The sequence below is a fragment of the Geotrypetes seraphini genome, chromosome 6 (assembly GCF_902459505.1).
Source record: "Geotrypetes seraphini chromosome 6, aGeoSer1.1, whole genome shotgun sequence".
In the NCBI taxonomy this organism is placed as follows: Eukaryota; Metazoa; Chordata; class Amphibia; order Gymnophiona; family Dermophiidae; genus Geotrypetes; species Geotrypetes seraphini.
In genome coordinates, this window is record NC_047089.1 from 40,085,581 (window position 1) to 40,101,342 (window position 15,762).

The following is a 15,762-nucleotide window of genomic DNA, read 5'->3' on the forward strand; positions in this document are numbered from 1 at the left end:
TCTTAGAGCTGTGTTTTGGATTGTTTGTAGTTGTTTAATTATGGTTGCGGGGCAGAGGAGATAGAGAATGTTGCAATAGTCTAGAAGACCCAGTACTAGGGCCTGGACTAAGATCTGGAATTGTATTCTGTCAAAGAATTTTCGCACTTGCCTTAAGTTTCTCATGATAACAAATGATTTCTATATTGTTTGTGATTTGCGGTTGCATGGTGCAGCACCTGTCTATCGTCATTCCCAGTAATTTTAGAGTGGGCTGTATGGGGAATGTGGTTGAGTTTATAACTAGATTTGTTATGGTTGGAGTTTTGTTGTTTTTGAGGAGACTGAATTTTGTTTTGTCTGGGTTTAGTTTCAGTTTGTGGTCTTTCATCCATGTTTTGTGTAGAGCAGGGGCAGTGTCCTCCCCAGAAATTTTTTCTAGCTGGGTGGCACGAAAAAGTAACCAGGTGGGGTGGGGCGGGACGGGGAAATTTGGTGGTTCAAATTTGGTGCTATGCAAATTACCCTTCTCTGTTTACGGTGAAGGAGTAGGAGCGGGGAATAGGGTTGGCGCACAGCCTGGAACACTATGAAAATTACTCCTCCCTGCTCATGGTGAAGGAATAGGGCAGCAGTGTCCAACCTTTTGGCTTCCCTGGGCCACATGGGATGAATAAAATGTGGGGCCGCACAAACACTAACACTAGCTGATGAGTAAAAAGAAAAAAAAAAGGCTGAGCAGGTCCCAAATTTGCAATCATTAATATAGAAGATGTACGTATCTAATAATAAACCTTCATTAAAGGGACACTGGAGAGGAACCCAAAAAAGCAATAACGCTTACCCTGACTGAGTGATCTTTCACGTGCACCACTGACAGTGAGAGCAGCTACAGGCTTACGCATCCCCACTCTAATGAACAGGGATGCCTGCTCCTGGTTTTCCCATTCACTTCTATTACATCTACAGTGAGCCTCTTCAGAGGTGTGCCTCATCAGAGCAGGGATGCTGCATCAGCTGTCAGCGGTGCAGGTGGAGGATCGTTCAGTCAGGGTAAATATTACTGCTTTTATCCCAGGACAAGCAGGCAGCACATGGGTGACGTCACCGACGGAGCCCCGCAGCGGACAGCCTCGAAAGCAAACTTGCTTGAAGATCTCTATCTTTCGAGGGCTGCACTGCGCCTGCGCGCGTGCCTTTCCACCCGAACTAGGGGGCGCATCTCCTGAGAGGATCCTCAGTTCGTTTAATTCCGCGGAGACAAGAAGACACGTTTTTCTTCAGCTATGCAGCACTTTTGCCTTCTCTTCACCGCGGCTGTTTCTTTTTTTTCACAAAGTTCGGTCGCTGTGCTTTAATTTATTTCTCCTTTCTCAAAATAAAAAATAAAAAATTAAATTTTATTTCTCTTTTCTTCACTTGCCCGGCCGGTGAGCCTTGGGCCTAGGCCCAATTGCTCCTTCCGTTCGACACGGACTTTATTTTTTCTATGTCCCGGCCTCTCACTGGGTTTAAACGTTGTCGTCAGTGTAATCGTGTGATTTTGGTCACCGATCCCCACTGTCGCTGTCTACAGTGCCTGGGTCCTTCCCATTCCCCAGAAGATTGTCATCGTTGCTTCACTCTCACTCCACGGGCTTTTCGACGCAGATGCGCCCAATTTTTTCAACTTTTCGGAGACATGGAGCAACCTTCGGATTCGACTTCGACCTCGGCGGCTGCCCGGTATCGAAGACTTCGACTCCGACAACATCGACGACCATGGTCTCGAAGGCTTCGACCCAAGTTCCGGCTGGAGCCTCGGTCTCGAAGGCCTCGACCTTGCCTGCTTCGGTTTCCTCGAAGACGGTGTCCTCGGTGAAATCTTCTACGGGGGGTAAGTCTCCGGGTTCTCTTTCAGGTACCGTACCCAAGAAGCCACCAGAGTCCTCTACATGTCCATCTTCCAAGCGTACCTCCAAGATAAGGGAATACTCACCTTCGAGGTCGCCCTCTTCGGAGCGTACTGCTGCACCTACGAGATCAGAACCTTCTGTCTTGGTGCCGATGCTGGAGGACATGCTAAAATCTATACTGACCACACAGATTTCCTCTTTAGTAGCTCAATTGGTCCCGTCTTCGACCTTGCCTCGGGTGGATCAGCCTGTCACCCAACCGGAGCATCCAGTATCTCGAGGCCGATCCCGGACACCGAAGAGAATACCTTCATCTGATTCTTCTCCGGACTCACCTCCTCCGAAGCACTGGTCGAAGCCTTTGAGACATAGTGCTTCTAAACTTCGGAGGGAGTCTTCGGCTTTGGATACCGAGACTTCTCTGCCGCATTCTTCGAAGTCGAAGCACAGATCTCGACACCATCGAGCATCGACTCGAAGTCCTTCTCGACCGAAGACTCCTCCGTCGAAACCGGCTCGTTGAGACACTTCACCTCAGACCTCGACTCATTCAGTACCACGTACACTGGTACTTCTCCATCCAGGAGCCTTAAGAGAAAACATTCTCTTACCCCACCTCACAGTGCAGCTTCTTCGGTGACTCTACGCCTTGACTCGGAACCACTGTCACCATATTCCAGAGAGGCTTCTCCTTCATACTCAGCACTTCCTAGATCTCGCAGTGTGTCTCCTGAGGAAGCATCTGATTCCAAATCCATTTCATTTGCCAAATTTATTTTTGATATGGGACAAGCTCTCAAACTGGATCTTCATTCTGATTCTAAATATACTCCTGAATATTTAGCAGATATGGAGCTTCCTCATCCACCTAAAGAGTCGCTACGTTTACCCATGACTCCTGTTCTCAAACAAACCTTTGTTCGTAACATGGAGACTCCTTATTCAATCACTGCCATTCCATCTAAATTGGAATCTCGTTATCGAACAGTTCCATGTAAAGGTTATGAAAAATCTCAACTTTCTCATCAATCCCTGGTAGTGGAATCATCTTTGAAGAAAGCACATCCTTCTAAAATCTACGCTTCAGTTCCTCCAGGCAGAGAAGGTCGTACCATGGATAGGTCGCCATTTATACCAGAACTCTATGATGGCAAATAGAGTTCTTAATTACAGTTACATTTTTACTTCTTACTTCAACCATTTTCTCAAGATATTACCATCTTTTTATCCAGACATCTCCACAACTCGTCTTTCTGAATTCAAACTCATCCTTAAGACTCTCTCCCAATTGCGACTCTTCATGTTGCAAGCCTCATATGACGCTTTTGAACTATCGTCTCGAGTATCTGCCTTTGCGGTAGCAATGCGTCGTTTAGCATGGTTACGTATTGTTGACATGGATCCCAATCTTCAAGATCGATTGGCGAATTTACCTTGTCAGGGTAACGAATTGTTCGATGACTCTATTGAAGCAGCTATCAAGCGTCTATCAGAACATGAACGCTCTTTTGCTTCCCTCATTCGACCAAAACCCAAATCTGCACCAACTAGAGGTTTTAAACAGACTCCACGTCGTTATCCTCAAAAAACGACTCCTGCTTTTTCCAGGCCTCCTCCTCGTCGTCCTCCTCAACAACAGCGCCAGCAAAAATCTCAGACTCCTGCTGCCACCAAACCAGCTCAGTCTTTTTGACAGTCTCAGCCTGAGCATTCCAATTTCTCTGTTTCCAAATTCTCCCCTCCCCATAGGGGGTCGTCTGTCCACATTTTATCACCAGTGGGAGCTCTTTACTTCAGATCTCTGGGTGCTTTCCATCCTACGAGAGGGATACTCTCTTCGGTTGCTGCAGGTGCCTCCAGATCGCCATCCAAGAGAGTGTCCTTCCGATCAGTCGCACCTTCCCCTTCTTCTTCAAGAAGCTCGGGCTCTGCTTCGCCTGCGAGCTGTGGAGGAAGTTCTCCTTCCACAAAGGAACTTGGGATTCTACTCCCGTTATTCTCTAGTTCCCAAAAAGACGGGGGATTTACGACCGATCCTAGATCTCAGAGCTCTCAACAAATATCTAGTCAAAGAGAAATTTCGAATGCTCACTCTGCCAACTTTATATTCCTTAATGGATCAAGGGGATTGGATGTGTTCCCTCGATCTCAAAGAGGCGTATACTCATATCCCTATTCATCCAACACAAAATATACCTCGTTAACCTGTGCCTACATGAATATAAGATCAATTAGCCCAAAAGCAAACCTAATTAAAGAGTGGCTGACTGAAGAACAACTAAGCTGTCTCTTCCTAGCCGAAACCTGGCTAACATCCAATTCGGACCCATGCATAACCGAATTCTGCCCCAAAGGGTACAAATTAGAGCTGGTTTGTCGAGAAAACAAACGAGGGGGAGGACTAGCTATTCTAGTACAAAACAACCTCAACCTAAAAGTTCTACACAAACACTCAACCCCTCACTTAGACCTTCTTGCATGCCAACTCTCCGACAATACACTCACAGACACCTTGAACTGTCTATTATGCTACATCACTCCAGGAAAATGGAACACTTCAAAACTTGAACTCGAAGAATTCATATTCCAGAACTCTCTAACCTCCACATACAATTTGCTCCTAGGAGACATCAATCTCCACCTCGAGGACCACACATCCAAACAAGTAGACGATATACTCTCATACCTCGACGCCCTATCCTACCAGATCCTCAATCCTGAACCCACGCACGAAAAAGGCCACCAACTTGATATAGCAGCATTCACGTCTCATAACCTCCACACCCCAAAAATTCATATCACCAATGGTACCTGGCATCCCTCTCTTTGGTCAGACCACCACAAATACACTTTCACCATCAACTGGCCTCAAAATAACACAAAACCCAAGCCACAAAAACAACCTTCAAATCTAGACAGAAAATTGAGCCTGCCACATTCTGGGATAAAGTTGACCCTATAATCGCCCCCATCGACCCAACTGACTTCGTAAATCACTGGCGCATCCTAAGTGAAACAACCTTGAACGAGCTAGCCCCTGAAAAAACCAAACATAGAACCTGCAGATCCTCAGACAAGTGGTTCGACTCCGAACTCCTCCTACAAAAAAGGCATTGCAGACAACTTGAAAGATCTTGGAGAAAAAAGAAAAATGATCAAACCAAATCCGCTTGGAGAACCCAAATCAAACTATACAATATCAAACTTAAAGAAAAGCGCAAAACATACTACTCTAAACTAATTGGCACAAACACCTCTGACACAAAAACACTCTTCAACTTAGTAAAAAAACTTACGGACACAAACCCATTCCTTGCCACTCAAGGCAATAAACCACCAACAGCTTCTCAACTAGCAGACCACTTCAAACACAAGATCACTACAATCAGAAATACCTTCAACAACTCAACCACCAAACTCTACGAGATAATAACCCCCACAACGGAAGAAGCCATATCTGCAGACAGAACATGGACCACATTCCCAACCCTACAATGGTCTGATTTGAACCGACTATACAAAAAATACAGCCACACCTCATGCGACTTGAACTACTGCCCATCGTATCTGCTTACAAATGCCTCCCTTAAATTCAAAACCAACCTCATGCAATGGATTCAAAGCACTCTCATAGAAGGTCAATTCCCACAAGATCTTGGAGAGATCATAATCACACCCCTACTGAAAGATCAAAAAGGCCCTATAGACGCTCCTACCAACTACAGACCTATCGCTTCGATCCCATTATATGTCAAACTGATTGAAGGACTTGTGGCTCAATACCTCACCAACTACCTATTTGACCATAATATACTTCACTCCTCTCAATCAGGATTTAGATCTCACCACAGCACGGAAACACTACTAGCAACACTACTAGACATAGCCCGACAACACCTCAGTAAAGGACACAGGATCCTAATTATCCAACTAGATCTTTCCGCCGCCTTCGATCTAGTCGATCACACCATATTACTCCAGATACTTGATGCAATCGGGATCTCAGGGGTGGTTTACAATTGGTTCCAAGGATTCCTCAAAACAAGAACGTACAGAGTTAAGACAAACAACACGAAATCTAACACATGGTCAAATCCATGCGGAGTCCCGCAGGGGTCACCACTATCGCCCATTCTATTCAATCTCTTCATCTCCTCCCTCGGCACCACTTTAGACAACCTAAATGTAACATCATTCAGCTACGCAGATGACATAACTATTCTCCTCCCCTTTGAAATCCAAGACCACACCTCAACAGGACACCTGGAAATAATTCTGGATGAAGTAGAAAAATGGATGACAAACCACAAACTGAAACTAAACTCGGACAAAACCAAATTCCTAATGCTTGAAACGGACAAAAACCCATCCATAACAGACCTAGAAATTAAAGCAACCAAATACCCAATCCAGACCTCACTCAGAATCTTGGGAGTGCAGATAGACAGATGCTGCACTATGCAGACCCAAATCAACAAAACTACCCAAAAAGCATTCTTCACAATGCGCAACTTAAGAAAAATAAGGAAATTCTTTGACAAAGAACACTACAGGATAATTGTACAATCCCTGGTACTAGGTCTCGTGGACTACTGCAATATCCTTTATCTACCATGCCCCACAAACATGATCAAAAAACTTCAAACTGTTCAGAACACAGCCCTTAGACTAATTTACTCACTCGGAAAATTTGACCACATCACCAATGCCTACCTAGACTCACACTGGCTACCGATTCGAGCCAGAATTCAATTCAAACTATACTGTCTACTCTTCAAAGTAATTAACGGTACTGCACCCACCTACCTAAATGACCGCCTAAACCGTAACCTTCCAACCAGAACAAGAAGAAAACTGACATCATTCACATACCCACCACTCAAGGGTACTCACCGCAAAAAACTTTATGATAGCCTCCTGGCAACACATGCTGCAAAACTCGAACCTTCCATCACCAGATTGTTAACCACAACATCAGACCTCAAGACATTCCGTAAAGAAATCAAAACACTGCTGTTCAAAAAGCATATACAATCTACCTAACCTCCCTCACCCCATCCCCCAAGAAACCAAAACACTGCCGTCCAAAACATCTTCCGATGTTATTAAGTCTTTACTATCATTCTGTTATTAAGTCTCTATCCTCAAACTGTATTCTCTATTGTCATGTACCATCCTGGAAATGTCCAGTTCTCTTCTTATGTAATCTGCTTTGAACCGCAAGGTACAAGCGGAATAAAAATCACTAATGTAATGTAATGTAATGTAATCCAGCATTTCGCATATACCTCAGATTTCAAGTAGGAAGCCTTCATCTGCAGTACCGAGTTCTCCCCTTCGGATTGGCTTCTTCTCCCAGAGTTTTCACAAAATGTCTCGTGGTGGTGGCTGCAGCTCTTCGCAACCAGGGTCTCCAAGTATTTCCATACCTCGACGACTGGCTCATCAAAGCTCCCTCTTTTTCAGGGGTTATTGCAGTGACCCAACAGACTATTCTTTTTCTACAAAGTTTGGGATTTCACATCAACTTTCCCAAATCTCAGTTGACTCCCTCTCAGTCTCTCCAGTTCATAGGAGCAACTCTGGACACTATCAATCTGAGAGCCTACCTTCCACAACCACGTTAGGCCGATCTGCAGATTTCTCAACAAGTCTTCCACCTTTCAACTGTTCCAGCACGAATGATGATGGTTCTGCTCGGTCACATGGCTTCTACAGTTCATGTGATTCCTTTTGCCAGACTTCACCTTCGTATTCCTCAATGGACACTGGCATCCCAATGGCAGCAAACCGTGGATCCACCAGCTCGACTGATTTCCATAACTCCTTCATTGCGGAAGTCTCTCCGTTGGTGGATGCTCTCTTTGAATCTTTCAAGAGGCTTGCTGTTCCACCCTCTTCTTCATCAGAAAGTCCTCACAACTGACTCGTCAACGTATGCATGGGGAGCTCATGTGGACGGTCTTCGTACTCAGGGTCTATGGACTCAAGCAGACCGTCGGTGTCATATCAATCTGTTGGAACTCGGAGCGATATTCTATGCTCTCAAAGCTTTTCAACATCTCCTTCACGACATGGTGCTTCTTGTACGTACCGACAACCAGGTAGCCATGTATTATGTCAACAAACAGGGAGGGACGGGATCTCATTCCCTATGTCAAGAAGCTCTGAAATTGTGGCATTGGGCAATTCTTCACAACCTCTACCTCAGGGCTGTTTACATTCAGGGTCAACACAATTATTTGGCGGACAAATTGAGTCGTCTTCTACAACCTCACGAATGGACGCTCAGTTCTCCTACTCTTCACCAAATCTTTGCTCGTTGGGGAACTCCACAGATAGATCTGTTTGCATCGCCTCTCAACTTCAAGCTGCCTCAATTTTGCTCCCGCATTTACGCTCCTCAACGTCTCGAAGCGGATGCGTTTCTACTGGATTGGAGGAATCAGTTCCTTTATGCCTTTCCTCTGATTCTCAAGACTCTAGTCAAACTGAAGTCAGAACATGCCACCATGATTCTGATAGCTCCTCGGTGGCCCAGGCAACCTTGGTTCTCCCTTCTACTTCAACTCAGCACCAGGGAGCCTCTACTTCTGCCAATATTTCCTTCTCTACTCGCGCAAAGTCAAGGATCCTTGCTTCATCCCAATCTGCAGTCTCTACACTTAACAGCTTGGTACCTTTCTGCATAATAGACTTTCCTCAATTTTCTCAGTCTGTTCGAGATATATTACTTGCTTCCAGAAAACCATCAACTAGACAATGTTATGGCCAGAAGTGGACTAGATTTTCAATTTGGTGTTCTACACATCACTTACAACCTATCTCGTCCTCCTTAGCATCAGTTTTGGACTACTTGCTTCATTTGTCACAATCTGGACTTCAAACTACATCTATTCGAGTCCATCTTAGTGCTATAGCTGCTTTCCATCAGCCTCTCGATGGAAAACCTCTTTCTGCACATCCTATGGTTTCTCGCTTTATGAAAGGACTTCTAAATCTCCATCCACCACTTAAACCACCTCCAGTGGTTTGGGATCTCAATTTTGTTTTAGCTCAACTTATGAAGCCTCCGTTTGAACCGCTTGACAAAGCTCATCTCAAGTATCTCACTTGGAAAGCTGTGTTCCTGATTGCTCTCACATCTGCTCGACGAGTCAGTGAGTTACAAGCTTTGGTTGCAGATCCACCTTTCACAGTTTTTCATCATGACAAGATGGTACTCCGTACTCATCCTAAATTCTTGCCTAAAGTTGTTTCAGAATTTCACATCAATCAGTCTATTGTTCTACCTGTATTTTTTCCAAAGCCTCATTCTCATCCTGGAGAAATGGCCCTTCATACCCTGGATTGTAAACGTGCCTTGGCTTTCTACCTCTAACGCACTCAACTGCACAGAACATCTCCTCAACTTTTCATCTCATTTGATCCAAATAGGTTGGGACGTCCTATATCAAAGCGCACCATCTCCAACTGGATGGCTGCTTGCATTTCTTTCTGCTATGCTCAGGCTGGTCTTCCTCTGCAAGGTCGAGTGACGGGCCACAAAGTTAGAGCTATGGCGGCATCTGTAGCTTTCCTCCGATCAACTCCTATTGAGGAAATCTGCAAGGCTGCCACTTGGTCCTCGGTTCATACTTTCACCTCTCATTATTGTCTGGATACCTTATCCAGGAGGGATGGCCACTTCGGCCAATCTGTTTTGCAAAATCTTTTTTCGTAAATTGCCAACTTCCCTCCATCCCTTTTTACTTAGCTTGGAGGTCACCCATGTGTGGGAATATGCTGCCTGCTTGTCCTGGGATAAAGCACAGTTACTTACCGTAACAGTTGTTATCCAGGGACAGCAGGCAGATATTCCCACAACCCTCCCACCTCCCCTGGTTGGCTTCTTGGCTAGGTATCTGAACTGAGGATCCTCTCAGGAGATGCGCCCCCTAGTTCGGGCGCGGTGCAACCCTCGAAAGATCGAGATCTTCAAGCAAGTTTGCTTTCGAGGCTGTCCGCTGTGGGGCTCCGTCGGTGACGTCACTTATGTGTGGGAATATCTGCCTGCTGTCCCTGGATAACAACTGTTACGGTAAGTAACTGTGCTTTTTTGGCCTCCCACTTTGAGCATAGGCTCCCTCAAAATGAACATCTCCCCTGTAGCTAGTAGAGATCCCCAACTGATGGCCACCTCCTCCCCTCCAACTTCCTAAGTTCTGCAGCTGGCAGCAATATTACAGAGCTGCTGCCTTCCCTCCTATCTGCCACCCCCCCCCCCCCACCTTGGCTTTCATGCATGCATGAAAGCTGTGGCAGCTTGAGGATATTGCCATTGGCTGCAAAGCTTGGAGATTTTGGGTTTCCAGACTGGAGGAAGATGTCTTAAGGTGGCAGGGCTTGGGAATCCCCAATAGCTCAAGTATTTGTAAATTGCACTCAGGTGGGAAGAAACTTTGGTGCCCATCCACTAATTTTGGGTTCCAGTCCCTCCCCCAAATCAGCTGTATACGACTACAAAAATAATTGTGATGCACATATCCCAAAACTAACATATTCTAGTTAATAAATTCAAAATAAACAACTTTTTCTACCATGTCTGGATATTTTGTTTTTCCATCATCTTGGTCCTAGTTTCTCTTTCTGATTTTTGTCTATCTTCAACTAATGCTCTTTCCAGTGGCTGCTGTTCATTTTTTTTCTCCTCTTGTTCCATTTCCTCCTTATGCTTGTCTCCAACATATTGATTTTTCCCTTTCAGCTTTAACTTTTTTGCCTTTGTCCACTCAAATCTTGCTTTCTTTCTCACCCTTCTTCTTTTTAAATGTTCAGCTACCTCTCAATTCTCCATCTTCTCTGTCCCTAGCTCTTCCATTTCCCATCTCACGCCTTTCCCAGCCTCCTATTTCCTGCTATCTACTCCCCGTTACCACATTTCTACTACGTACTCACTGTTCTCTCACTCATCTTGTCATCATCTCTCTTTTGACCTCATTCACATGGTTCACCACTTTCAGAATCCCCTTCCTCTCTCTACTGGTCAGGCTATAATTCACTGTCCCTTTCTTTCCATCCCCTTTCTTATCCCAGCTCTCTTCTCTCCTGTCCTTCCATGGTTCCATCTCTCCTCCTCCATCTCCATGGTCCAACATTTTGCTCTCTCTCTTTTCTGTTTTTCTTATTCCCTCCCCCCTTGATGCTGAACAATGAAATGGAGGAAAAAGAGAGATGCTGCATCTCTCTGCCTTCCATACACAGGCCTAAAATTTATCACTACCTCCCTTCCATCCGCTAATCCATCTTCTCTCCCTGTCTCTTCCCAACTGCCCCCCGCCCCATCTCTCCCCCTGCCTCCCTCCCCCAGGTCTACCATTTCTCCTTTTCTCTTCCCAACAGTTCTCCCTTCAAGTATCTCTTTCCCTCTTCCTCCACACCACCCTAGGAACAACTTCTCTCCCTTCAAAACACTGCCCACCATCTCTCTCTGTCCTCTATTTCTGGCCCCATAAGCTCTCCCCCCTGCCCAATCTAGCACTTCTTTTAATACCCTCCCCCCTCTGTACTTTAAAAAAAAAAAAAAAAAGAGACCTTCAACAAAACTCCTTCTCACAAAATACTGAGCTCCCCATCCACCCCCACCCCCACCCCACCTCCTCCCCTCCCAATCAACAATTTACTGGAAATATCCCACCACATGGTGGCCAATCCCCGCTCCCCACCAACCTTAAATGCAACCTACCAGTATGAAGGTAAAAACTAACATCCAGCCATCCACTCCGCTACACTCAATAACCACAAAATCTCAACTCAAACACACATCAGGAAAAATAGAAGCAAATCCCTGAAATTAGTTCCAGAACAGGCGTAACAGCCAAAAAGTTCCTGTAAAGCTGTCCATCAAGCTGGCCCCCTTCTGATGGTCTGTGCTCTGAGGCCGGACGTGCAAGCCAGCCACGGCCTCTAGAGGAACATTGCCATCTGGGCAAAGGTCTCTGGTGGTTCAAAAGATGGAAATCTCAAAGGCCACCACCCGCCGACGATTCCTTGACCCCAAAGTCCATGTCCAGAAAAATCTGGATCGCATCCTCCATGAAACGCACTGTTTTCAAAGTTCCTTTCAGATGAAATAGTGCGAATGGGTGGTGCCAGCAATAGCGAATCGCCTTTTTTCGCAAGTACTTTCAAGACCGGTTTTAAGTCCACTCTCTGCCTTAAAGTGACCGACACCAAGTCGGTCATAATTTTTCCACTGAAGAGGCGATTGCACCCAAGCTTTAGCCATGACAGCCTCCTTGACTTTAAAGTTTTGAAAACAGGCTATTATATCGCACAGCCTGTTAGCGCGTGGCGCTTGCAAGACTCTATGAGCATGTGCTAGATGGATATCTTCAGGCAGCATGGTCGAGGCCTCATCAGATAGTAAGTAGCGAACTCGTGCTCCGAGGCTTTAAAGTGTGCATGCCGGCTTCCCTTCTCTTCTTCCCTCCCACCACACCCCCCGGACATAACTTCCGTTTTCGGAGGGAAAAGAAGGGAAGCTGGCACACACACGTTACAGCCCCGGAGCATGAGCTTGCTACGGGCTAAAGTGGGAATCTCCAAGCCGGTGAGAGGTTTAAAAAAAAAAATAAATAAAATGTTGAGCAGCAGCTGGATTCGTGATCGGATGACTGCCGGGCGGTCATCTAAATTAGCTGGGCGGAGCGCCCGGCTAAAAGGTCCTAGGGAGAACACTGAGGGGTATCCAACATTTTGGCTTCCCTGGGCCGCATTGGCCGAAAAACTTTCTAGAGCCGCACAAACACTAACACTAACTGATGAGCAAAAAAAGGTTGAGCAGGTCCCAAATCTGCAGTCACTAATATAGAAGATGTATATATCTAATAATAAACCTTCATTAAAGGGATACTGGAGAGGAACCCAAAAAAGCAGTAATACTTACCCTGACTGAGTGATCCCTCCATATGCACCGCTGACAGTGGGAGCAGCCACAAGCTTCCACATCCCCACTCTGATGAACAGGGATGCGCTCTCCTGGTTCTTCCATTCACTTCTATTACAGCTACGGTTAGCCTTTTCAGAGATGAGCCTCATCAGAGGGTGGATGCTGAATCAGTTGTCAGCAGCGAACGTGGAAGATCGTTTAATCAGGGTAAATACTACTGTTTTTTTGGGCCTCCCACTTTGAGCTTAGGCTCCCTCAAAATGAATATCTCCTCTGCTGTAGCTAGTAGGGACCTCCAAGCCTCACCAACTGACGGGTGCCTCTTCCCCCTCCAACTTCCCAAGTTCTGCAGCTTGGCAGCAATATTGCAGAGCTACTACCTTCCTTCCCTCCCTTGGCTTTCATGCATGCATGAAAGCAGGGGCAGGCTTGAGGATATTGCCATTGGCTGCAAAGCTTGGAGATTTTGAGTTGCCAGACTGGAGGAAGATGTCTTAAGTTGGCAGGGCTTGGGAATCGCCACTAACTCAAGTATTTATAAATTGCACTCAGGCGGGGAGAAACTTTGGTGCCCATCCTCTAATTTTGGGCTCCAGTCCCTCCCCCAAATCAGCTGTATATGACTACGCCACTGAATACAAAAATAATTGTGATGGACATATCCCAAAGCTAACATATTCCAGTTAATAAATTCAAAATAAAACAATTTTTTCAACTTGTTGCCTGGCTGTTTTGTTTTTCCATCATCTTGGTCCCAGTTTCTCTTCCTGCTTTTTCTCTATCTTCAACTAATTCTCTTTCCAGTGTCTACTGTCCATTTTTTTTCTCCTCTTCTCTCATTCCATTTCCTTCTTATGCCTCTGTCCACTCAAATCTTGCCTTCTTTCTTACCCTTCTTCTTTTTAAATGTTCAGCTATCTCTCAATTCTCCGTCTTCTCTCAGTCCCTAGCTCTCCCATTTCCTATCTCACTCCTTTCCCAGCCTCCTATTTCCTGCTGTCTATTCCCTGATCTGGAAGCGTTATCTCTGACGTCGCAACGTCAGAGGGAACACTTCTGGGTCAGCTGCAAGAGGCACATAGGATCCGCTACTCGCGGCTTTGAGCAAACACTGCAGCAAGACGAAGGAGGGAGCTGGCAAGACGGTAAACACCTGGGGGAGGCAGAGGAAAACACTGCATCGCCCTTGAGCGTGAGTGGGGCCACACAAAATACTTAATGGGGCCGCCGGTTGGACACCCCTAGTGTAGAGTGTCTATCAAGAAGGGTTTTGGTTGATCAAAGGGGAGAAGAATGGTGATGTAGTCTGTATAGCTGTAGGAGACTAGGCCTAATTTGTCCAGGTAGGATGTTATGTATGGTCCACCAGGTCAAAAGCTGGGGTGAGATCCATTTGTATGAGGAGCATTTTTTTGCCTGTGCTGAGGTTGTCTAGCTGTGTCAAGGAGGGAGCCTAGTAGTGTCTCAGTGCTGTAGTTGTTTCTGAAGCCAGATTATGAAGGATGGAGTATGTTGTGGTCTTCTAGATAGTTGGTGAGGAGTTTGGCTACTTGGCCTTCCATTATTTTGACATAGAGTGGTATTGAGGCTATGAGTCTGTAGCATAACAACCTAAAAGGATCTAAGTGGTTTACAATACACAATTCATATTCATCAAGAAAAGAACGCCATTAAAAATAGAAAAGGAAAGATTAAGAACAAAAGTTAAAAACAATTTTTTCATAAAATATCATAGCAGTTTCGTATTACAAGTTTGCACCTAACCTTTCCTGTTGGCTTTTTTTTATTTTTTTGGTTACATTTTTTTCTTTAAGTCTATCCAGAATGCATCAGGGAAAAGAAGAAATATAAAAAAAGCCCTTTGAAAAGGACATCTCACCTTGTACCATTTGTACCAAGAGGAAGTAAGTATTTTCAATCTAATAGTTTTAATTTGTTTCACTGTTTGTGGCTTGTTGTATATGGATAAGTAGTTTGAAGCATTGCTGATATAAGATATATAAAAAAATAAACAAACTGTAGAGTTGAAATGTCGGACTTCGGATCAAGCTTGGATTTCACGCCCGCTCCAAAAGCAGACGGTGCCCAGGATTCTGCAGAACTGCAGCGGCTACTGGCAGCAGAGCAGCAGAAGACTCAGTTTACAGCGCAGGTTCATAACTTTATGGATGTTTGCTGGGATAAGTGTATGGACAAACCTGGTTCAAAGCTGGATTTAAGGACAGAAAGCTGCTTAGTTAGCTGTGTAGATCGATTCATTGATATGTTATCCATCACCAACAGGTTTTCTCAGATCATACAGAAAGGAGGACACTGAGAGAAGCTATCCTCCTTAAAGAAGAAACTCATCTCCAAGGGAAAAAAAATCTTTATTCACTGGACAATTAAGCATCTTGGAAAAATGAGTGTAAAATAAATTGTCATTTAGGCCTGAATAACTTACAAAATTTTCCCCCATAGTAAGTCAAGCCTTTAACCTTTAATTGTTTTATAACTGGCTTGAGTTGTCTTTCATTGTATATGGCCATGTCTGCATCCTGTAATCAACTGCTAATATGTTTCTGTGGCCTACTTTCGTCCACTTGTACCCATTAAAATACACATGATCATCTCAGAGGTTATTTGATGGACCATCAGCTAAATAAGAACAGATCTACCTGAATAAAGATAAAATGGTTCAGTAATATGTGAAGGTTGTTTGTGAAGTCATGTACATTGTGGTTTACTGAAGATCTTTTATCTTCGTTTTTTTGTTGTTGTTTAACATGCCCAATACTGCAAATCCTGTTACAAAAGTAAGGGCATCACCTCAGTATTTACATTTGTGCTGAAAGAAAGCATTTGGAATAAACATTTTGTTGGCTAATGAAAAAAAAAAACCCTCAAAAACTTTAGAAACGGGTTCTCTTTTTAAGTATTAATATGCAGGCTTTCTCGTTCATCAATTTCTCTTACACT

The 15,762-nt window shown here is 44.8% G+C and overlaps 1 protein-coding gene across 6 annotated transcripts in view; it reads left to right on the top strand.

Annotated features, from left to right (window-relative positions):
* Nucleotides 1–15,762, top strand: part of RNF17 (ring finger protein 17) — a 510,797-nt gene that overhangs the window by 180,232 nt on the left and 314,803 nt on the right. For 5 of the 6 annotated variants that reach the window (XM_033948471.1, XM_033948470.1, XM_033948472.1 and 2 more), the window contains one exon: nt 14,619–14,708. The exons of the other annotated variant lie outside the window; for it this stretch is intronic. In XM_033948471.1, the coding sequence (XP_033804362.1) occupies nt 14,619–14,708 (90 nt within the window). The remainder of the gene's footprint in view (nt 1–14,618; nt 14,709–15,762) is intronic. 6 annotated transcript variants of the gene reach the window in all.